General features: G+C 35.7%; 1 protein-coding gene across 1 annotated transcript in view; it reads left to right on the top strand.

Annotated features, from left to right (window-relative positions):
* Abcb7 (ATP binding cassette subfamily B member 7) overlaps window positions 1–26,078 on the top strand; it is a 117,975-nt gene that overhangs the window by 58,675 nt on the left and 33,222 nt on the right. Inside the window, exon 4 of the mRNA XM_042668685.1 lies at window positions 8,826–8,945. Coding sequence (XP_042524619.1) covers window positions 8,826–8,945 — 120 coding nt within the window. The remainder of the gene's footprint in view (window positions 1–8,825; window positions 8,946–26,078) is intronic.

Here is a 26,078-nt window from a genome sequence, read left to right as displayed (position 1 = left end):
GATGACAGAAAATCTAAACTACTAGATAGTATTTTTTATCAAATAATAGATATGACCTTACAAAGCAACTAAAATCTTTAATGCTTTACTTTTTACTCATTCTTACTTGTGCATTTTAAATTATTTGGTGGTAGTACTAGAGTTTGATCTTGGGCTTCATGCTTAGCAGATGCCATACCTTCAGCCCTTTAAAAAATTGTTCTCTCTGGTTATTTTTCAAATTAGGGTCTCACTTTCTGCCCAGACAAGGCTGGACCACAATTCTCTTATTTATGTTTCCTGCCGAAGCTGTGATAACAGGCATACACACCACTATATAATATATTGGTTGAGATGGGTTACCAAAAACTTTTTGCTGAGGATAGCTTCAATCTTTGATCTTCCCAATCTCAGAGTCACTAGTAGCTAGGATTACACATGAGCACCAGCACTTGACTCCATTTGTGTAACCTTAACACCTATTAATCAGCAGTAATAATGCATAGCAAAATGTATACCACCTGTTTATCCTCTGTGGCAATCATAATGGGTTTGTGAAAAAGGAGTGGTAATTTCAATTTTGAAAGTTGCTGCTATTAAAATAGGTGAATCAAAGTATATCTTTCATAATAGAATCTTGAGATTTTTTTTAATGATTTTACTCCTGCATCTAAATTTTTATTTTTATTTATTTATTTATTTTTTGGGTCCGGTCGTGGGGCCTGAACTCTGGGCCTGGGCGCTATCCCTTAGCTCTTCAGCTCAAGGCTAGCGCTCTACCACTTGAGCCACAGCACCACTTCCGGCTTTTTTCTTTTTGCTTACGTGGTGCTGAGGAATCGAACCCAGGGCCTCAGGCATGCAAGGCAAGCGCTCTACCACTGAGCCACCTTCCCAGCCCTCCTGCATCTAAATTTTTAGCATACCTTTCCGAGGGCATCTGACAGTGAATTTAGTTCATCCTTTGCTTTTAAATTGGAACATAAATAACGCAGAAGTTAATGAAAAGACAACTTACATTTTCCTAAAGACCTTGCTTGACATAGTTTTTTTAAAAATCTAATTGATTGGATAGCTTCTGAAGTCAATAGTAGTAAAAGGAGATTAGTGCCCACTAGAGCAATCAGACAGCTTTGGAATAAATCTTGATTTAAACAGAAGTAAAACAGCAACTTGGAGTATTTAAAATTGAAAGATTGAGGAGATAATGAATGTGCAGATTTGTTAAAATGAGCAAGCACACAGATCAATGGATAAGAATACCTGGATGACATGGAGAGGCTGTTTTCTCACTCAGATTTCATACATCATCAAGCAAGCTTATGATCTTCATTTGATATCTCAAATTGACTTCATTTGGGGATAAAGAATTCACTGACTGGCCAATTTAAATATCTGTATGCTTGCTAGTTACTTTTTATTGTAAATTATTAAATGAACTATTGGATACAATCCATCTCATGTGTAGCATAATCCATTTTTCCTCCTGGCCTAATCACCACTGGATATATAAGCTCTTCATTGAAAGTTCAGATCAAGGGAGCTTAGAAAACCCTGAAGTTCAGAGACAATAACAATAATTCCAGAGCCTTTTTTTTGGGGGGGTGGGGTCCAGTCATGGGGCCGGAACTCTGGGCCTGGGCACTGTCCCTCAGCTCTTCAGCTCAAGGCTAGCGCTCTACCACTTGAGCCACAGCGCCACTTCCAGCTTTTTTCTTTTTGCTTATGTGGTGCTGAGGAATCGAACCCAGGGCCTCAGGCATGCAAGGCAAGCACTCTACCACTGAGCCACCTTCCCAGCCCCTCCAGAGCCTTTTCTGATAGTTTATATTTTCCTCTAATTCTAAATTCATTCCATAATGTAGGTGAACTTTGGCTACCATCTGAGTTTTTCAATTATATATCTTCCCGACTTGCTTGTCTTCTTTTGACCTAGCTTTTACCAAGCCAGGAAGAGTATTCAAGTAGCTGTCTTAATTATTCCTTTAATTAATATTACCTTTAGCTTGGGCTAAGGAGACATTTGTCTTCTCTGGATGGTTTATCTGTCCCTGAAATTATTCTAAATTAGTTCTTTAGGGAAAAGACATTCTAGCCCATATTATTACAAAACAGATACCATTCCTTTTTTTTGTGTTTTTTTTTTTTTTGCCTTTCTCACCACAAGTTTTGCCTCTAAGTAGTTTTTCAAATTTAGTCCCTTGATTCTGGGAGTTCCTACATTTTTCTTATTCAAATTTAGGGATATCTGTAAAATCAGAATTCTTAGATAAATCCTCTTCAACTAAAGGAAAGGTGATTCAGTTACCTTTATCAAAAGACTATTTTCTTTTTTCTTACTCTTTCATTTTCTTATCAAAGCCCAATGGATTTTGCTCTCTTGAAAGGAATGAGCTTTTAGTGAAAAAAATTTGCTTTTCCTTCATGCTTGATGACATTTTCTGGTGAGCTACACAAAATTCTCATCTGAGAAGCAAAAAATGTATTTATTTTAAAAAGTTATTTTAATATCTTGAAAGTCTACCAAGTGAGCTACTCCATGCTTTCTCATTATTTTTGTACCCTCTCCATGTGATTCTTAAGTGTAAATGTTTCCTTATAGTTCATTTGGCTATGAGACTTTACCTCAGGTCACACTGTCATAGTGAACACAGCTGCATATAAACTGTATGATTTGTGTTTTTTTCCCAGATAGACACAGTTAAGTCAGCTGCTTCCAATTTTATTTGTATGTAATCATGTAACCCTTAATGAGGTTTCAGTCAGCAAGGCATCATTGTATACATTAGTGGTCTCATAAGATAATAGTGGGTTTAAAAAAATCCTGAACTTATCAAACACATAGCTAAAAAAAAAGGATAACAAAAAGAAAAATAATACAGAAGAAAGTCTTCAAGAAAATGAAGGCAACTTTGCAGACCTCAATAAGCTTAAGGAGTTTGAAAACATGGTCTCCAATCTTACTAGAGAGGAATAAATATATCTTGCTCATAAGCAAGTTTATGATAAGAAACAAAAGCAGACCATTACTATGGACTTACTTCTGAAGAATGACCCTCTTCCAAGAAATGCCTTAGGCAAGTCCTTCAGGAGATATTCCAATAGGCAGTGTGATTGTTATAGGAGATGATCATTCACTCACTGTGTGTTAAACACATTACCTCTGAAGACCTAGTGGGGATAAATTTGGAGGTAGAAGGCAGTAAGGTTGATGATTTTGACCATGCATAGGCCCAAAATAATCCGTGTGTTTGTATATTAGTTTTTAACTTAAATGCTTAAAAAACTTGAAAAATTGATAGAAAGGCTATTTTCATAAAGCTATACAATGTGTGTTTTAAAATAAGTATATTAATCATTTTCATCATTGTGATAAAATGTCTGGGAGAGAAAGTTTTAGAAGAAGAAGCTCAGTTTCAGAGGTTTCAATCCATCAGTTAGCACAATTATTTTAGGCCTATGACAAGGCAGAAAGCCATGGTGGGGAAAGCTGTTCACCTGATATCCAGGAAGTACAGAGAAGGAAAGGGATGGATTGGGGACAAGGTATATCCTTCAAAAGTACCTTCCAGGGACTTACTTCCTCTAACCAAACCCCAGCTACTATTAGCTCATTCATTCACCTCTGAAGTCAGCAGTGGGTTAATCCATTGATGCAGTTAGCACTCACATGATCAGTAGAAATTAATCTGGGATTAAGTTTTAAACACATACATTTATAGGTAACACTTGTGTCCAACCCCTACCTGCATTACTTACAGTCGATTTTTTTTCTTTTAAATTCATGAAGTGAGAAAGTAATAATAAGATGAGGTTAGTTTAGTAAAGGATTTTAACATATAAATGTAGTTTAACCAGTGTATACAGCATTTTAAAAGTCTGCAGTATTGCACAGTAATGCCCTAGGCATTCACAGTCACTTTCCACTCAGTAACCCAACCAAAACAACTTCTATGGTACATTCCCTAGACAGGTGTATCATTAAAAAATCGTTTAATACTATACTTTAACTATATTGTTTCTATGCTTTAAATATATAAATAGTGGCCTTTGTCTTACATTTTCTTAATATTCAGCACAGTAACATGTTATACAAGTTTGTAGACTAGGAGCCATACAGCTTGGGTATGGAGTAGGCTACACCATGTAGGTTCATCCAACAAAATCACCTAACTACACATTTCTCATAGTGTATTCCTGTTTTTAAGCAATGTGTGACTATATTTGATTTGGGACCACTGTGCTGTGATCATGCTGTTTATCTTCCTGTGTACAAGTAGATGTCGTTTTCATTGTTTTGTCTTACCTGCTCAGCTTTATGAAGATGTATATATTGATACCTAATAAGTAAATATTTAAAAATACATCAAAGGTTATAGTGACTTTATAAGTCAGTTATTAGTTATATTTCAAGAATATCAGTAAGAGTCTTCACTAGCATTCCTACATGGAAAGGTTTAATTTTCTTCATCCTTTAACCTGTGAATATTAGTAAGAATTTGTCCTCATGTGTTTGGAAATAGATTAATTCACTAGGTATGTATTGGACATTATTTGCAATGTGAATTAAATTTCTTCTACTGACACCTACGTTTTTTCCTCCTCTTGGGCCACCTTGTTTTCAGTCATTTTTATCTCTGACAACTGTGACACTTCCAAACTTTTTCTTTAAATGTCATTTCTAGAAAAAAATCGTGCAATAAAATTTTATTATTCTAAGATCTTAGTGAGCTTTTTCAGATTTCTTCTTTTGCTACTTTGGTATATTTTTTTTCTGACTCTCACGCTTTTCTTTAATTATAGCTGTCTAATTCCAATACATAGTTGAGGCATTTCTAAAAAGTACTTCTAATTCTACCACAGTACTAGTTTTACATTGTAATGGGGCTTGAGATGTCAGTTCCAAGTTTTAAACTAAGAAGGCTACATGTATATATTCTGGTAGTAGAGGAGAAAGTAGATTCACTTTTACTTTTGCAGGCATTTAAAATATTTTTATACATTCAATTTTAGAGAGCTTTTGCAGATATATAATTATCACTATTTTTTTTGAGATAGCATCTCAAAATGTAACCCAGGCTGACCTTGGACTCATGATCTTTCTGTATCTGACTTCCACTCTTATATTTTAAAATATTTTAATAATTTATTGTGAAAATGCTAAACAAAAAACAAAGAATTACACAGTTCCTAGTTATATATAAAAGAGATTTAGAGAAAAACTGTAACCATATTATCCATTAGTTACTTCAGGAATTATGACCTTTGGGGCAGACAAAAACTTCATTTCCCTAAATCAGTCCTTGATTTCTTTTTCATGCACTGTGGTGCAGTTACTCTTTACACAGTGTTTTCAAGTAACCCAAAGTATTGTCCTCCTCTTTGGCCATTTCCTACATTTTACACCCTTACTTTACGAATGTGATCTTAACTCATTACCTGACTTGTGTAACTGTAACCCCTCTGTATATCACCTTTATAATAGCAATTAAAAATTAAAAAAAAGAATGTGATTTTAAAGAGGTATGTGAATTGGATTTATCTGTTTACATACTATTGAGTCAAAGGGAAAATAAATAGTTGATATAATGGTGATGCCAAGTCACTCTCAAGCTAATGTCTGGTCTCTTCTAGCATTCGATAACCATTTTGTCCAGAACGAAATAACTTCTGGTTTTAGAAGGAGATATATTATCTTTTAAGATCTACATGATGGCTACCAATTTAGTTTTACATCAGTACAGAAAGAATAATTTGGTTTAAAGCTCTTTAAAAATATGCCTTGGGGCCTGAAATATCTCTTTGATTTGGCCTCTACTTTTTTAAAAAAGACATTAGTTTTCAAACTTTATAGTTTATCTAAACTCTAACTGAAGTCATGTCCTTTATAGCTTAATGGACTCGTAATGCATGATTACACAACTTCAGAACCCATTTTGTTAAATGAAGTGGTGACATTTTATGCACTATTAAGCCAACTAGAATAATTTTCTTGCTCTTAGCCATAACTTCTCTGTGTCCTTATTGAAAAAATTCTGGGGTGTATTGTAGACGGTTTTGACAGGAAAAAGTGTTTCTAAAGATATGAGGAAACAGGGCCTTTTTCCATTATTCCATCAAGAAAAATAAGGCAAGCAAAACTGAAATGGGAAAGTGGTTGAAATGCCCCAGTTTGTGTTGTAATGCATTAAATTATATTTATTTTGTAATCGTTCGATTGGAAAAGTGAATTTTAAAATTACTGCCTTATTCCATTTTTAATGCTTTACCAGTTATTCAACTGTGTGTGCATGCACGTGCGTGTGTGTATATGTGTAAAATAAAGCATTAAGAAGAACTATACTTTCAGCATTTTATATTTTTGCCTTCTGTATTTAAAGCAACTCAGGATGGTAGTCCTGTTTTCAACACAATATGAACAGTTTTATTTCTGTTAATCTTGGCACAATAAATTACCTAAACATTAACAAAATAGTTTCCTGAGCCCTATGGGGATAATTATAACATAAAAATACCTGAATTATATAATGTGCTGTCCTGGGTTTCTTGCATGTTGACAGTTTTCTCTATTCTTTTCTATACAAATCTGCTTGAAATTGTGTAACATTCCTCCTTTTAGGGAGCAATGAAACTTTTTTGGGGGGCAGTACTAGGATTGAAACCAGGGCCTTGTACGTACATAACAGGCATTCTACGACTTGAGCTAAGCCCCTAGCTTTCATGTTTTTCTTACTATATGTGAATTACATTAAATATAAGCAAGCAATGACAGTAGTAAAAACAAATTTCAGAGATTCTACCTACTCACACCTACTGTCACTAACACTTTGGGACTATTATTTTCCAGATCTATAGTATGGTTATGTAAACTTATATACACATCATGTTTTCTTCCACAAAAGATGTTTTTTCACTCTGCTTTTTTTATTCAATATGTTTGTGAGTCACTGTATATTTGTGGATGGTGTTCATTTTGTTTTATGCATTCACACTTATTTGTTTATATTAGCCTCCATTGTTGATCATTTGCAGTTTTCAATTTTGTTTATATTAAAACATCATGAACATGAACATTGTTATAGCCAAGTTTTTACTTTTTATTTATTTCATTTATTATTGATTAACTACTCTATGTTAGCTACTGCTACTACAGAATTGGGTTATAGCTGTGAGTACAAAACACAATACACAAATATAATTTAAATTCTAGCAGGAAAGTAGGTGTCAATCAATATGATCTATAAGAGAAAATGATGACTTTGTTGAGGAAATGTTGTTTAAGCTGTGGGTTAACTAGTTGAAAGAGGTTGTAAGGTGGTAGAGAAGCTGAGATATTAGAAAGACATGTAATTCTAGACAGAAACAAAACACTATTATGCAAAGCCACTGAGGCAAAAGGAATTTCGGTATGTTTCAAGGAACTGACAGTAAGCCAGTGGAGCCTGAGCACTGACAGTGGTATAAGACATTGCTGGAAAGGTAGACAGGGGCCAGGCCAAACAATAATGTACATTATAGACCTTGGTCTCCACTCCAAAAGATAGGATGTTGCTTAAGGATTTTAAGTTAGAAGTGATATCTGGTTGTAGGAATAAATTATTATTAGATAGGGAACAGACAGTATGCAGAGAAATCAGTTAGGAGGTTGTTGCAGTGAGTGGGAATTAATAATAGTTTAGATTATGTTGCTAATTGAAATTACAAAATAGACAAATTCAAAAGATTTTCAGGGGTAAAATAGATTCAATTTTGGATGCAATTTTAAGATTTTTTTAAAGCGTAAATTCTCACAAATGGAATAATTCCACAAAGAGTGGAATTATTTTAAAAGCTCATAATAGATACTGTTTTCTGTGAAGATTATTTCATAGCATTCCCCACTAATAGTATACTTGAGTGTTCATTTCTATATACCCTCATTGGCAAAGAACACTATCTTTTTTTAAATAACTTTTCAAAAAAATTGAGCTAATATTTCAATTTTTTGAATGGAGAGTGTATCACCAACTGTAATACAGTAGCTTTAGAGTATGTATTGATTATTTTAGTTTTAGAAAATGTGAGTTTGATTATTTAATATCCTATCTCTAAAATTGAACCACAAACCAAAAGATTTAATAAGAATATAATAGTCTCGCCTCTGTAACAAATACCCATATGTCCTACTTTCCTAAACACAGTATTGCAACTTTTTTACCATGAATTAGGACTTAATACTCTGAATCTGACTGTAGAGATGGAAATATAGAAAGGATTTTAAGGCTTATATAATTTTATAACTCTGGATAAAAAATAAATGTATAGTACATGTCCTCTTTGCCAATACTTGATAGCTTTTCAAGCAGTATGAGGTTGACTAGGTGATATTAAGAAACTTAAGAGAAACAAGCAGTTCCTTAAGAAGCAATTGAAATAGTTGCTTTTTGGGGGAGTAGGTCGTGGGGTTTGAACTCTGGGCCTGGGCGCTGTCCCTGAGCTCTTCAGCTTAAGGCGAGCACTCTACCACTTGAGCCACAGCACCACTTTCAGTTTTCTGGTGATTAATTGCAGATAAGAATCTCATGGACTTTGATGCCTGGGCTGGCTTTGAACCATGATCCTAAGGTCTCAGCCTTCTGAGTAGCTAGGATTACAGGCATGAACCACTGGTACCCAGCTGAAATAGTTCCTTTTTCTCCAAAGTATCTTGAATTTCAAAATATTAACCTTTGATTCAAGACCAAAAGTTATATTCATAATACTAAAAGTTATATTCATAATGCTAAAAGTTATATTCATAATGTTTTCATATGTTTTTCAAATATGTTTAAAATGTATTTACAACTTTGTTTTCTCTCTTTTAACAGTTAAAAGATGTTGATACTCGGAAAATCATAAAGGCAATGCTTTCTTATGTGTGGCCTAAAGACAGGCCAGATCTACGAGCTAGAGTTGCCATTTCCCTGGGGTTTTTAGGAGGTGCAAAGGTAAGAATGGGAGAAAAACATTCATCGTTTTATTGTTATAACTAAGAAACAGGATGGTATTTTCTAATCATGAACCCACAGCTGCTTTGGGGCAACATAGCCAACTTTTATGATCTTTAATTTGTATAATTATTCAGTGGACAGAAATTATATGTTATATAAGATTTATCTCTGGATCAGAGTTGGATCCTCTCAGCTTAATGGAATTCACTCCTATAACCAGTGTGTATGATACAGAAACATTGGCTGTAACATAGGAAACTTAAAGAAGTCCCTTGAGTCTTTTTGCACATATTTCTCCTAAGCATGGTTCCCTGTAAATTGAAAAGAGGATGAAAGCATTTTAGGCACATTTATAGCCATAAGTGGCAAACAATATCAAATGAAAAAAGAAAAACTACAAAGGCAACCACAAAAGCTGGATATATTTAGTGTCAGGACACTCTATATTTTAGCAACATCCTCAGTTTTTATTAGTGCTACATTGCAGTCATATTAATGACTATAAATTTTCAAGGAAAATTGAAACCTTGAGCAAGCCAGTTTCCTAATTTGTAAAATAAGCTTTTTATTATGAGTAAGTGAATTAACATATTATAAGCTTAGAACAATATCTTTTCAGGCAAAAGAAACAATATGGATGTTAAAATAAAAATAGAGCTACTTGCTTAACATGTGCAAGGCTTTGGTTTCCACCCCCAGTAACACAAGACAATAAATTAGATTTCAAAAGTATGGTTGAAAGTGTTTGCTTAAGAGTATAAATGAAAGTTAGCTATCATTTTTTGTTATTTGTCTTAATATATAAAGATTAATATCTTGTGTTAGGACTCAGATCTTAGCATTTCTTATATCATTTCTATTTCCTTTTATTTACTCATTTTTTTCCCTACCCTAAACATATTGAAAACATGTACGTAGTATGGCTCTTGGCACTATTTTATTCAAATCTGAATAAAGCAAATTCTCTTCTTGTAAATCACACAGGGCCAGTTTTATTTTAGTGCTCTAATACATGTAGGCCATAAATGATTTAAAGGAATACCAGTTGCATGTTGTGGAGTTTCAGAGAAACCGAGAGGAGGAACAGCTGTGAAAAGAGCCGGAAAGATTCCTTAGAGAAGATGGCATCTTGTTGTTGTTTGGCAGCCCTGGGGTTTGAACTCAGCCTTGTGCTGACACAGTACCACTTGATACATTCCTCCAGCCGGGATTTTTTGCTGGTTGTTTTTTTAGATAGAATTCTGTATACTTTTCTGCCCAGGCTAGCCTTGAACCTCAATCTTTCTTCTCTCAGCCTCCCAAGTAGCTAGGATTACAGGCATGAGCCACCAGGGTCCTGCTAGAGATGGCATCTTTGACAGGTTTGGATTGTTATAGGTATAAGCATAGAGTATGTAGAGAAGAAGGAATAGTTCCTCTTGGCTCCTGTGAGAGCAAAATATCCCAAAAGGAGCTGGAAGTCAGATTAGACAAATAGAACTCTGCATCATCTAAAGTTGAGAGGTGTATGAATTATTCTCAAAGTGTCTTACAGGTTTGTGTTTCATATGTTAGCACATTAATCAGTATTCATTGTCAATTATATGCTTTTTAGAAATGTACTTTTTATCTGTGTGTTTATGAATAATTTTATACAGTAAATTTCTTTTAGACAAAAAAGACAGCTCCCAATTTGAAATACCTTAAACTAAAAACAAAATAACTATGTAGAAAATAGGAACTTCTATTTTGAGTAGGCTGGTAAGATTAGAGGTGTGCTTTGGGTAATTAATCTGGTCCTGTTGAAAAAGATAGATGAGAGATCTAAAGTAGGAATACCATTCATTCCAATCATTTATTCAGTAAATACCAACTAGTTATGAGGTCAATACAATAGTTTAGGTAAACAGAAATAGCAGTCTTACTGAAGTGATGGTTGCAATGCTAATATGGGAGAAAAAGATGCCAGAGATACTGTGAGATAGAATTAACAAGACAGCAACAGATCAGTTATTAGAAGTTAAAAAAGGAATAGGATTCAAGGATGATACCAGGAATGGAAAAATGATAATGCTTTTAACAGAAGGTAGAAGAGATCAGGAAATCTTGTTAAAGGAAATGAAGGTCTTAGTTATAGACTTGCTAACTTTGAGATGCTAGCAGAATATCTAGACAAAACAATTCACATGGTACTACAAGGGGCAGGTCAACCTTAGGAAAAAGCCCAAGATTACATACATTAAGAGGTGATACTGTTTTACAAGAAATGTACTCATTACCTTACTCATGTAACTGTAACCCCTCTGTACATCACCTTGACAATAAAATAAAATAGCTATTTTTAAAAACTTGAAAATGATAAATGTAAGGTTAAAATAGGTGGTAATTGAGACCATGTAAATTAATGAATTTACTAAGGAAAACAACACAAATAAAAAACAACTAGGGACAAAATCTTTGTTTTGAAGGGAAGTAAACAGTAAAAGAAACTATATAATTTATTTATGCTGGTTAAACAAGAAACTGAGAAGGAGTACTTGAAAGAGGTAAAAGTACAACCAAAATTGAGTGTGACTCCATTTTCATAATTCCTTTTATGCCTCTGGGCTCTGTTGAGTACTTTCCCATGAATCTGACTTATTCCTGAAGATAGTACATACTTAAATCAAGATGCTTAGCAACAGATAAAGAATCTATACTTCATTTGTTTAAGTGAACAGAAAGAACAATATTACAAATCTAATTTTGGTAGCTAATAATGAAAATTTTAACATTTGTATTCATTATTGGCACAATTCTGGTTTCTGGATTGTCTTTTACATTGAAAATTCCTTAAGAATAAAGATAATTCTGAGCTATGCAAGGCAAAAATTAACAAATTGACCTTTATTCCTTTATTAGCTGAATGTAAATATCTTGCTGACAAGTTAAAGGTGGATGGTTTCCTGGACTTGCTTGTGAATTGAAGAAGACAGTTTAGAATATAACTAATTAAGCTAGCACAGGGGAGGAGTCTTAAGATACTAATTACATTTATATTAAGATGTATTTTTAGACTGAGCTTCAGGTCTTCAAAAATAAAGATTTCTGTTGTTTGATGACAGGTCAATATCAGAGCATGAAATCTTTAAACTAACTTACTTAAAGACTAAACTATTTTTTTTTTAATTTTATTTTATTGTAAAGCTACTATACAGAGGGTTACAGTTAAGACTAAACTATTTTTAGAAGGCTGATATTTGGTTCTTTAGTCAGCAAGTACTATTTGGAAATGGAAAGTGCTGTACTAAACTCTTAAAAACTGGTTACAAGTAAAATGAATAAAGAAAATCCTTTAGGAATATGTTTGGTTCTTTTTGAATCAAGAACAGGAAGAAATTGTGAGATGTTATGATGGGTGCCTGATAGAACCTTCAAAGCATATAGAAAACAACTTTAATTTTATTAGATAGGAACTCAGCCATAGAATGATTTGAGACATGTCGAGCATAGTAGTAACAGTATCTAATAGCATTAGTCCAAATGACATCTTCTACCTTCTGGACTGTCATCGGTGTGAAAGGGTGCATTATTCCAAATTATTCCAGTTATTCCAATTATTCCAATTGTTTATATTTAGCAGTATTGCACATATGTTCTGTAACTAGTGAGCAAAGATGGATTATTACCCTCTTTCATCCCTTGGCTCCTTGTTTTTCTTCAAACCTGATTGCATGTTCTGACATAAATACTTTGGACTGATCAAAGAACCATTATACTCTGATTTCCCCTACCTCATCCACATATTCTGTGGTCCAGGTACATTCTCAGCCTTAATAAGCTTTTCCTATGTCTGTGTGGCAGTGGTGGTGTTATAACTAGGCCTGAGGCATAGGTGAGAGAGAAAGAATAAGGAAATGTCAAGTAAGAAAAGGAGAAAAAGGAGTTGTTTCATGCTTAATGTATGTGGGATACAGTGTATTGTCTACTTGCTTATTACCTTTGAATGTTCTTTTCATTTTGAGGGTCTAAAGGTTATCATTTGACTGCGGCAAAGATTGCAAAGATAAACTATATTACTATAGACATATTTTGAGTCCTAGAGACCTAGAAGGGTGGGTATTCTTCCATCAGAATCGGAACAATTCTATCTAGTATGTTGGGGTTTTATATGATATATATTTTAGGGGTTCTGCAGCCAAGTGAGGAAAAGAGACAGAAACAAAACATGGTTTTCATTCATTCATGTGTGTGTGTGTGTGTGTGTGTGTGTGCATGCATGTGTGCGTGTGCACGCACATGGTGTGTGCAACAGTACACAAGATTGAACTCAGGGCCTCAAGCTGTCACTTGGTTTTTCTACTCAAAGCTGACGTGCTAGAGCTTGAGCCACACCCCTACTTCAGCTTTTTGCTGGTTGATTGAAGATAAGAATCTTTCAGACTTTTCTGCCAGAGTTAACATCGAACCAACGGTGATCCTTAGATCTCAGCCTAAGTAGCTAGGATTATAGGTGTGAGCAACCAGGGTCTGGCTCATCTTTAATCTAGGGATTTTAGTTCTTTTTCACAGGTGTGAGGAATCTTATTCTGCCAAGGGTGAGTTGGGTAAGGTAGTAGATAAACAAGGGAAAGTATGTGTGTCCAATCATTTACCAAATGGTTTCATGAGCCTTCTACAGAGATTCCCCACCCCTAATAAGGTCTTTTGAGCCTTCATACTAGTACACCAGTATTTTTTCATACAATAATACCAGGATTTAAGAAAACCACAAAACAAATTTACCAGGTTCATGAGATTTTACAAATAGATGTTATCTTTAATGTTCCTCAAAATGTTTATTCATATTCTCTAATCAACACCAGCTTGAAAAACACTTAATTGACAGAAATTGTGGGCAGAAGTAATTAGAGTATCAGGTACCAAAAGGCACTTTTGATTAACAATTGTTAAAGATTAAAATTAGGTGTCTTTAAAATTATAAAATAACTTTAAGAGAGAATATGATTTATTAAAGCAAAATCAATATGCATCTTCTCCAGAGATATAGCTATTAAATAAGTAAGAAGAAATATATGAATTGAGAAAACTCTTACGGATTGAATGACTGCTGGGTGCAAAGTAATGGCCAGGAAGCTGGAAATAAAAATTGGAAAAAAAAAATGTGAGCTTAGCCTTCCTGGAGTTGTATCATACTGAAAGAAAAAAAATATATAAATAGTAATAAAGCAGTTATCATATAACATCCAAAGGAAGACACTATTGAAGCTTTGGGAGTGCCATGAAGTAGGTCTTTAGGGAAGCTTCAGGGAGGCAACTAGCATTTCCCAGGAACTACTTTGACATTTGTAACTTCAGATTTCTTATGCACTTCTTATTTGACATGGAGTAAAAAAATCTGAATAATACTTTTTAAAATGAAACAGTACTACCTGGATACATTAGATAATATTTAGGAGTACTTTTTAATTAAAAGATTTATATTTTTGCAGGACTTGAAAAATTGAAAGCTTCGGGCCACGCTAGGCTACATAGCAAGACCCTGTCTGCAAAAGCAAAGGTTGAAATGAAAATGTAGCTCAGTAGTAGAGCACTTGCCTAGAATATGCACATTGCCTGGCGTAAGGATCTGGGTTTGATCCCTAGCACTGAAACCAAAAGCTTTTAGACAAATTTTAGATTTACAGAAAAATTGAACAGTGAGTACAGTCTTTATATACCTTTTTCCTCCCACACACAGTTTCTTCTTTTACTAATGTTTTGTGTTATTACAGTACATTTGTTAAAATTGATGGACCAACTATTTAAAAGGTACATTATTGTTAACTATACCTGTAGTTTACATTAGAATTCATTTTTTGTTATAGTTACATAAATCACATATCCAGTAAAGAGTAAAGAAGAGTTTCACTGCCTTAGAAATGAAAAAGATTCACCTGTTCTTCCCTCATACTTTCCTCCCAAATTCTCGACAGCCATTTATTTATTTTTATTGTCTCTGGCTTTACCTATCCCAGAATGCCATGTAATTGGAATCTTATTTAGTTGTTTTTTTTCAGACTGCCCTTTTGGTTAGCAATGTACATTGCAGATTTATTCCCATCTTCTTGTGACTTGATAACTCATTAAAAAAAAAATCACAACTGAAGTTTGAACTCAGTTTCATGCTCACTGAGCAGGTGCTGTAGCACTTTAACCACACTTCTGGCTCCTTTTGCTTTAGTTATATTTGAGATCAAGGTCTTTACTGTTTGCCTGGATTGGTCTGGGCCACAAACCTCCCATTTACACTTCCACCATAGCTGGGATGATAGGCATGTACTACTATACCCAACTAATGGTTGAGATGGAACCTTGGAAACTTTTTGCTGGGCCTAGTCTCAAACCATGATCCTCTCAATCTTCACCTCTGTAGTAGATAGGACTATAGGAATAGGCAACTAGTGACTGGGCTCAATTTTTTTTTTTTTTTTTGTGCAGTCCTAGAGCTTAAACTTAGGGCCTGGGTGCTGTCCCTGAGCCTTTTTTGCTCAACGCTAATGCTTTACCACTTGAGCCACACCTTCACTTCCAGCTTTTTGAATTGGAGATGAGTGTCTCACAGGCTTTTCTGCCTGGGCTGGCCTTGAATTTTTATCCTCGGATCTCAGCCTTCTGATTAGCTAGGATTACAAGCAAGAGCCCCTGGTACATGGCTACTCATTTCTTCTTATTGCTGACTAATAGTCCATTGTATGGATGGAACTGTATTTTTGTCCGGTCACCTGTAGAAGGATATCTTGATTGCTTCTTGATTTCATTAGTTACAAAAAGCTGCAATAGATAGCAATGTACAGTTTTTATATGGGCCTAAGTTTTCAGATAATCTGAATATGCAGCAATGCAATCGCTAGATTCCATGGAAAGAATATATTTAGGTTTTCTTTAAAAACACACACACACTGTTTTCCTGGTTGCTACTGCCACTACTAGTAATGAGAGTTTCTGTTGTTGCTCAACCAGCATTCATTATGGTGTTTAAAAGTCATTCTATGCTTGCCTAGCATGCATGAAGCCCTGGGTTCAATTCCTCAGTACCACATAAACAGAAAAAGCTAGAAGTGGAGCTGTGGCTCAAGTGGCAGAGAGCTAGCTTTAAAGCAAAAAGTCATTCTAATAGGTATATAATAGCATTTCTTTTTTTTTTTTGTAGTACTTGTGTTTGAACTTGGGTCCCTGTACCTACAAGGCAGTTGCTCCACCATTTGATTCACACACCCCAGCCCCCTTTTATTTTTTTTTATTTTTATTTATTTTATTTACTTTTTTTTTTGGGTCCAGTCGTGGGGCCTGAACTCTCGGCCTGGGCACTGTCCCTCAGCTCTTCAGCTCAAGGCTGGCGCTCTACCACTTGAGCCACAGCACCACTTCCGGCTTTTTTCTTTTTGCTTATGTGGTGCTGAGGAATCGAACCCAGGGCCTCATGCATGCAAGGCAAATGCTCTACCGCTGAGCCAACTTCCCAGCCCCCCCAGCCCCCTTTTATATTGATTGTTTTGGAGGTAGGCCTCTATGCTTAAGGTAGGCCTGGGCTGTCATCTTTTTACTCATACTTCTCCATGTCACCTGCAGGAGACAAATGTGCATGACAACACCCAGCCATGTGCTTCCACAGTAACTGAGGTAACTGGTGTGTACCACTGTGCTCAGCTATTAGATGATATGAGGTCTCATGGTCATTTATGCCCAGGCTGGCCTCAAACCACAGACTCCTGAACATTTCCCTGACAAGGAGCTAGGAGTACAGTCTTGAACAATTGTACTGGTGACATCTCATTTTTGTTCTAATATGTAATTGCCTCACTGGCATATAGCATATGTTCATTTGCTATCTGTATATTTTCTTTGATGAGGTGTCTAGACATTCAGGTCTTTGGTCTATTTTTTAAAAATCAGAATGTTTCTTATTGCAATTTTAAAGTTATTTCTATATTTTGGATGACAGCTCTTTGTCATATGACAACATGACAATTTCACAAGTATTTTTCCCAGTCTATGGCTTATGTTTTTATTTTCTTGATAGTATCTTGCTGAACAGAAATTTTAATTTTAATTAAGTTTAGCTTATTGAGTTTAGATCTTTTCCAATGTGTGCATTCAGTGATACAAATTTCTGTCTGAGAGTTGTTTCTATGCATCCCACAAATTTCGATAATTTGCATTTCCATTTCTTTTTAATTTTAAAAAATTTTACTTATTTTCAGATAGTTTTATTATCTCTAAGTAGTTGTACAGTGTTGTCATTCACCAATTTATGAATACAATGCATATTGATCAACGTCACCCCTTTCAACATTCTCACCCACCCCTCCCAACCCACTCCTTCTGTTAATGTTAGGTTATATATTGAATTTCTGCCATTTAACAAAGCAGTTTATGTGTACAGTGCATCTTGATCCGTGCCATCATTTCAACATCTTCACTTCCCTTTCGACCTACTCCTTCCCTGATATTTCTCAATTCTGTAGTATGTACAAAGAATTCTTGCCTGCATTCTCCTCCCATCCTTCCTTCTTTCTTCTACTCCTCTCCCCTCGTGGCCCTACCCTCTCCTCTTACAAGTACCCGTTTCCTGTTACTTATATTTTTGGGCTTTGACTTAGTCTTTTTAAAGAATTATGTCATTTGCACTCTTCATAGAGTCCAAAATACTGTAAATTTTCTTTTGAGACTTTTTTGACTTATTGAGCTATTTAGAAGTATGTTGTTTAAACTGAGATATGTCAACTATCTTTCTGTTACTGATTGTTAATTTGCTATCTGAGAGCATATTTTCTATCATGTATATTTTGTTTAGATGTATTTTATGGCTTAGAAGGTGGTTTATCTTGGTGAATTATCTGTGTAAGCTTGAGAAAATGCATTTTTGGATAAAATATTCTATGTATGTCAGTTGGAGCTAAGTACTTGATAGTAATGGTCATTCAATATATCCTTCCTTCCTTCCTTCCTTCCTTCCTTCGTTCTTTCCTCCTTCCTCCCTTCCTCCCTTCCTTCCTCCTTCCTCCCTCCTTCCTTCCTTCCTTCCTTCCTTCCTTCCTTTTTTTCTTTTGTCAGTAGTGGGGCCTGAACTCTGGTCCTAGATGCTGTCCTTCAGCTTTCAGCACAAGGCTAGTGCTCTACCACTTGAGTCACAGAGCCACTTCCAGCTTTTTCTGCTTATGTGATGCTGAGGAATTGAACCCAGGGCCTCATGCATGGAAGGAAAGCACTCTACCACTGAGCCACCTTCCCAGCCATCCTTCTTATTTTCTACCTATTTTGTCACAAACTGATGAAGTCTCCAATTATAATAGAGGAATCATTGCTTTTTCTTGGTACTGATCAGTTTTTACCTCACGTATTTGATAGTTTATTGTTAAGTGTATACACATTACGGTTGTTACATACACATTACGGTTGTTACGTGCTTTAGGAAAATCAACCCCTCTATCATTAAGTAATGCCCCTTTCCTATGTTAATTTTCTGTGAGCTGAAATCTGCATTACTTTTCTGGTCTGGAAGTAATATAGTCATTCCAGCTTTACTTTGTTTAGTGTTTCCATGGTATGTTTCATTTACCACTTACTTTAAATCCATTGTGTTTTTATATTGGGGTCTTACAGTAGGATCATAATGTTTTAAATCCTTTCTGGAGGGCTGGGAAGGTGGCTCAGTAGTAGAGCACTTGCCTTGCATGCCTGAGGCCCTGGGTTCGATTCCTCAGCACTACAGAAGCAAAAAGAAAAAAGCCGGAAGTGGCGCTGTGGCTCAAGTGGTAGAGCGCTAGCCTTGAGCTGAAGAGCTGAGGGACAGCACCCAGGCCCAGAGTTCAGGCCCCACAACCGGACCCCCCCCCCCCAAAAAAAAAAAATCCTTTCTGGAAATCTGTCATCATTGGCATAGACAATTCACATTTAAAGTGAATTTATTGATATAATGGTGTTATTAATATTAACCATATATGTAATTGTTTTCCCTTGGTTGCCTTTGGTATTTGTTTATTCAGAACTTCATATTTGCTGTACTTGTCTGCTTATGGCTGGGACTCTACCAGTTGAGTCATAGCTGCAATCTAGCTTTTTGCTGGTTATTTTGTAGATGGAGTCTTGCTAACTTTTCAGCTTAGGCTGACTGAACTATGATCCTGTGAATCTCAGCATCCTGAGATAGCTGGGGTTATTGGTGTGAGTCACTAGTGCCCAGGTTGTTCTTTGGTTTAAATAATTTTCTTTGTGGCCAAAGAGTTTACAATATACATTTACAGCTAATCCACGAAGTCTGCTTTTACAGAACGTTTTACTACCATATAAGTAATACACACCGTAGTGTTCCCAATTTATTCCTCTCATCACATACATTAGCATCATTCATTTGACTTGTCTGTAAGCTCTAATTAATTTAATACACCATTGCTGCTATTATTTTTTTTTTTTTTGGTCCGGTCGTGGGGCCTGAACTCTGGGCCTGGGCGCTTTCCCTCAGCTCTTCAGCTCAAGGCTAGTGCTCTACCACTTGAGTCACAGCGCCACTTCCAGCTTTTTTCTTTTTTGCTTTATGTGGTGCTGAGGAATCGAACCCAGGGCCTCAAGCATGCAAGGCAAGTGCTCTACCACTGAGCCACCTTCCCAGCCCTGCTGCTATTATTTTGAAGAAACTATTATGTATTAGATCAATAAAAAAAAAAATACCTCGCTTCAGTGATTCATGCTCAAAATCCTAGCTGTTTGGGAGGCACAGATTGGTAGAAACATGATTCAAGGTCAGCCAACCAAAAAGTTAGCAACCAACCAGTAAAGCTGGTTGCAGTAGTGCAAACTTGTTATCCTAACAACACAGGAGACATAAATTGGAGGCCGACCAGTCTGTAAAGCAAGGCTCTATTAGAAAGATAAGTAAAGCACAATGAACTAGGATTGTGCCTGTTTCAAATGGTAGAGTGCCTGCCTAGCAAGCATAAAGTCTTATTCAGCCAAAACATTGAAAAACTAGATGTTTCTAGTTTTCATTAATTTGTTCTTTCTCTAACACCCTTCATTTTTCTTTGTTGCCAGTTCTGGGACTCAAACTCTGAGTTGGGTGTTGTCCCTGAGCTCCTTTTTGCTCAAGGCTAACATACTACCACTTGAGGCATAGCTCCACTATGGCTTTTTTGAGTAGTTTATTGGAGATAAGAGTCTCACAGACTTTGCTGTCCCGGCTAGCTTCGAACTGTGATCCTCAGATCTCAGCCTCCTGAGTAGCTAGGATTACAGGTGTGAGCCTGTGCAAGTGTAAGCACCCAGCTTATTTCCATTTTTTAATGTAGATCTAAATTCTTGCAAGGTATATGTAATGACAAGAATTCCCTCGATTTTTAAAATTATCTATGCCAACCGGGTGCTGGTGGCTCATGCCTGCAATCCTAGCTATTCAGGAGGCTGAGATCTGAGGATCACAGTTCAAAGCCAGCCCGGCCTGGGCAGGAAAGTCTATGAGAATCTTAACTCCAGTAAACGACCAAAAAAACAGAAGTGGTGCTGTGGCTCAAGTGGTAGAACACTCACCTTGACCCGAAGAGCTCAGGGACAGTGCCTAGGCCCTGGGTTTAAGCCCCAGGACTGGCAAAAAAAATATTTTCATATTCCATTATTTATTTTTGTTAGTACCAAGGTTTGACTTCGGGTCTTGTACTAGGCTTGTTTGCTCTCAAGTCTACCGCTTGAGCCACATCTCTAGTTGGGCATTTTTCTGGCTAATTGGAAATAGAGTCTCATAGACTTTTCTGTCTGTGCTGACTTTCAACCACAAATCTCAGCCTTCTGAGCAGCTAGGATTACAGGTGTGAACTATTGGCACCTGGTTAATTTTTGCTTTTTTAGAAAGTATTTAATTTTTCTTGACTTTTAAAGGAAATTTCACTAAATACAGATTCTAGGTTGTAGGATTTTTTTTTCTTTGAGCAATTTAATTTACTCTCTTCTTGCTTCCATGGTTTCTGAAGAGAAGTCCAATGTTATTTTTATCCTAGTTCTTCTACAGGTAAGGTATTTTTTTCTTTAGCTTCTTTTAAGATTCTCTCTGTCTTTGATTTTCAGCAGTTTGAATATGATATGCCAAGCTGTAGTTTTTATTTTTATCTTGCTTGCTGTTTTCTGAATTTCCTGCATCTGTGGTTGGGTGTTCTCAATTTTAGGAAATTGTCTACCATCATTATTTTTGTTATTTCTTGATGTTACCTTTTCTTTCCTTTTTGTGTTCATGTTATGCATACTGTATCTTTTGTAATTGTCCTATGATTCTTGCATTTTCTTTTTTTTAACTTTTTTCATTGTTATGTTCTTCACTTTGTGAAATTTCTGTTGACATCATCTTGAAGCTAACTCATTCTTGCTTGTGTCCTGTCAATGAGCCCATCAGAGACATTCTTCATTTCTGTTATGGTAGTTTTATTTTTAGAATAGCCTTTGATTTTTCCTAAGAGTTTCTTCTCTCTGTTTATGTTACCTATCTGTTCATGCATTCTGTCTGTTTTTTCCTTTGGAGCCTTTAGCATATTAATTATAGCTATTTAAATTCCTGGTCTGATTGTTTTAAAATCTCAGCCTTTTCTTACTTGATTGTATTGTTACTTTGTTTATTCAGACTACTTACTGCTTTTTAGCATGCCTTATAATTTTGCTTTTGAAGTTAAATATGATGCATTGAATAAAAGCTACTGAGGTGAATAGGCCTTTAGTGTGAGGTTTTATGTTTTATATGGCTAGGTGTTGGCTGTGTTTATCGCACCTATGTATGTTGGGCGAAAGTTTCCTATGTATTGTTTCCTCTCTGTTTTGGACTTTTCCTAGAGCTCTTTTTAAAATAGGTTCTCCATCTTGCAGTCTCATCTATTGTAATTGCACTTATTACAGAGGAGCCCTATTGATGTGACTGTAAGTGGAGTAGGAGAATCTTTCTGTAATCATATGATTAGGTCTCAGACTTTCAGTGAGCCTCTGCCCCTATGATATGACCCTCACAATTGCTTTTTAGCTTTCATCTCTCCACTTAGGTGAGACAGGAAGGCAAGAGTGCTTGGAGCTAGATATCTCCCTTCTCTCTGGGTGGTTACACTGTGATAAAAACCCAAGTCAGGGAAAACCTTTGTTAATGAGAACAGAATACTTTGGGTCTATTTTGAAATGTTTATGTTCTTCACTTTACTTGAAATAATGTAAACATTTTTCTCTCATAGTCATATACGTGTGTACACACATACACACACACACACACACACACACACACACACACACACACACACACACACGCATACACACGTAGCACCTCTTGTAGCTATTGAAAGTGCTATGGTTTAAGGTTGTGTCTTAAAGGCTTGGTCCCCAGCCTGTGACAGTATTGGAAAATGATGGAGCCTTTAAGGGGTGGAACCTGTTTGGAAGGCCTCTACTCATATTGGGGGCATGCCCTTAAAAGGGATATTGGAACCTTGTCCCTTTCTTCCATTCTGGCCTCCATGTGTTGAGCAGGTCACCCCCCTATGCACACCCTACCATCAGGTACTGAAAATTCTGAAATTTAGGCAAAAATAAACATTTTTATCTTACAAAAAATTTTTAGGTACTTTTTCACAGTAATGAGAAGCTAACACAAGATGTAGAATGAACATATATGGGCCACTAGCAGTCTGTATGTAGATACAGCTATCCTTCTAGTTTCTTGGTACATTTGGTATTGGTGCAACAAAAAACCTGAGACTGGGTGATTCATACAGAATGAAAGCTTATTTGGGCTCAAGGTTGTAGAGCTGGGAACTCAAGGAGAATGGATCTGATATCTGTTCAGCCTCACATTATTTCAGCTCATGGTAGAAAGTTGGAGGGTAAGTACATGGTACAGAAGATTGGTTTTAAGTTTACAAGACCTAGTGTAACAGCCATCTCCATGAAATAAGAGAATGGATAACAGCTGTATGTTAGTAGCTTATTGTCCTCAATTTACCCATCAGCCTAGATTGTAAATTATCATTGAATATTCCTTAGTATTAAGCACTTTCTGTTGATATTGGTGTAACTGGGTACCTACCACATCCTTATCCTATAACCTCAGTAATGAGTAATAATTCTCTGCACTCTTGATATTAATCATTACTTACATTAAACCAAAACAAAGGCTAAAATAGTAGTTGAAAAATAACATTGCACACTAAAAACATTGTAAAATACTATTGAAAACATTGTGAAATCTAAAACAAAATTGGTTTTGCTTTATAACAGCTCATTTTTGTAACTCATTCAGTTCCACAAGCAATCAGTACTTCAAAGCTGAAAACAGTTCCTTGCTAGACATAGTGGCATATACCTATAATCCCATATACTTAGGAGACAGAGATCAGGAGAATCACAGGCCAAGCCCAGCCTTGAGCAAAAATGTAAAACCCTATTTGAAAAATAAATGCAAACAGAAAGAGATGTTGCTCAATTGGTAGCACACCTGTCTAACAAGTACATAGACCTGAATTCAAACCCTAGAACTGCCAGAAAATAATAAAAAGCAAAAACAGCCCCACAAGAGTCCCATAAGCAATCTGATCACCTCATACAGGCCCCATCTCTCCTAACACACTTAATAACAACTAAATTTCCACATGATTTTTGGAGGAGACAAACTATGTTCAAACCATAGCATGATGATTTTACTTTGTTCTTAACTCTATCATTTAATATTCCACATTGTTATCCTTTTGTGCTAACAATTCAATGAATTCAACTTTTAATGATATAGCCATCTGAAAATTCAAGAGTTTAGCAAGATAAATGATTTAAACCTCATCTAGTAAAAACGTGTTCTAGGGATATGTCTTTATTTCTCTTTTACTTAATGTGTACATTGCAGTTCTAGATTAAATATGTTTTTTGATTTTTGATACATGTTTATAGTCTATAAAAACAATCAGTTCTTTGGAAAATAACAGATGTGCAACTTGATACTGAGATTGATTTTGATTAGAACAGTATCATCTAGCCTTATTCTTAGATATCTGTTGTACGTAGGAAGCCAGATCTATTGTAATGTAAGTTCTTCTCTTTTTAAAATAATATACATGGGGGCACATACATAAACATATGTATTCATATTATTGCCTCCACAGTTGGGGTACAGACAAATGGCATTACCCCAAGAATCTCCCTCCTCTTTAGACCCTTGACTGCTGGGACACTGATTTGTCCTCAGTGTAGCTTTATCATTTGAACATACCCTATATTTTAGTGAGTTTTCTTTTGCCCTAATAAAGCACCCAAAGCTGTATACATTATAAACAATGAAGTTTATTTAACTCACACAGTTCCAGATATTGCAGAGCATGGTGCTAGCCTCTGTTTGGCTGTGGTGAGGATTTGAGCTATTTTACAACATGGTAGATAGCATTTTGGTAGGAGTGCATGTGAGAGGGAGAGATCAGATGGTAAGACAAGAAACCGGAGAAATTCAGGGGCTCACTTTTTATAAACAACCTGCCAGAGACTAACAAGGGTCCTATTACACTCCACCTTCTTAATGGATTGCCACATTGAGGACCAAGCTCCCAGGACATGAACCTCTGAGGGAAATACTCAAACTATACCCAAACCATGAAACCAGATAAATGGAATTATGTCATATGTAGTCTTTTGAACTCACTTCTCTTCCCTGTATGTCTCTGTCATTCTCTAAATTATTGAGTGTACTAGTTCATTGATTTTTATTTATTATTGAATCATATTCCATGAAATGAGTATATTTTAGAGTACATTTACCAATTCACTGATTCAAGGACATTTTGAGTTCTCTTTTTTTAATGTAGTAATTATAACTAGAGCTGCTATAAATACTCAGGTACAGATTTTTGTGTAAACCCTAGTTTCGGTTACTCTAGAAAATACCCAGAAATGGAGTGCTGGGTCACAAACTGCAAGAGAATGGGGATATAGATCAAATGGTAGAGCACTTGACTAGCATGAATCCCTAGCTTTAATCCTCAATACTGTCTCTCACCCCCACCAAACGAAAACAAAAAATTCACCAAACTTTTCCACAGTGATTCCTTTTTTAAAATGCCATCAGTAATGCATGGCAGAGTTCCTTTTGCTTTGCTTCTTGCTACCATCCTCTTGCTATTGTTGGGAGTATAGTGGTATCTTATGGTGATATTTATATTTTTCCATTGACTAATGATACTCATCTTTGTATGTGCTTAGTTGCCAGCCACATATAAGGAACTGTTTTTGTTTTTAATTGAACTGGTTTTTTTTCTTCTTGAATTTAGTGAATTCTTTAGGTAAAGGTTCTTTCTCAAATATATGATTTGCAGATCTTTTCTTCCCATTCATAGCTTTTTAGAAAATTCCTTTAATTGTGTCTTATGTGGAATAAATTTTTTAATTTTGATTAATTCAAGGTTATCATTTTTCTGTTTATGTATACTTTTATTGTATGTCTAAGAATTGTTTGCCTAATTCAAGGTTATTAAAATTTTGTTTCCTTCTAAAGGTTTTGTGTTTTTATCTTTTACATTTAAATCTGTACTCCATTTTGAGTTGATTTTTAAATCAGGTTTGAGTGGGGTTTTTTTTAAAAAAAATTTTGTCCTATTTTCCATTATCAAGGCTACTCTTTCCCTATTGAATTTCCTTTGTTTCCTATTGCTGCTGTAATAAAATTTCACATTAGGTCATTAAGCATTAATTTTCGCATTTCTATCAGAATTAAACACTTGGTCAAAGTAAAGGTGTTGGTCAGAACTGTGCTTTTCCAGAGGTGGTTGTGGAAAAATCTGTTTCCTTTTCTATTCTCACTTCTGTAGTTTGTATGCATTCCTTGGCTGATTATCTCTTCCTTCACCTTCAAAGTTAACATGTTCAGTATATGGCTCCGACCTTCCTCCTTTTCCTAGTCACATTTGCTCTCATGACTGACTTTCCTGCTTTCTTAAGGACTTTTGTGGTTGCAGTTAGCTCACCCAGATAATCCAAGATTTTTTTTCCAATTTGTAAGGTGTCATCCTTACAGCTTCTGGAGATGACTACATGGAGATCTTTGCTTGAACTCAGGGCCTGGGCACTGTTCCTGAGCTCTTTTTGCTCAAGACTAGTTCTCTGCCACTTTGAGCCACAGCTTCATTTCCACTTTTCTGA

This window comes from Dipodomys spectabilis, unplaced genomic scaffold, assembly GCF_019054845.1.
Source record: "Dipodomys spectabilis isolate Male_0828 unplaced genomic scaffold, ASM1905484v1 ptg000468l, whole genome shotgun sequence".
Classification (NCBI taxonomy): Eukaryota; Metazoa; Chordata; class Mammalia; order Rodentia; family Heteromyidae; genus Dipodomys; species Dipodomys spectabilis.
The sequence above is the reverse complement of the archived record's forward strand: the minus strand, read 5'-3'. Positions and strand labels throughout refer to the sequence as shown.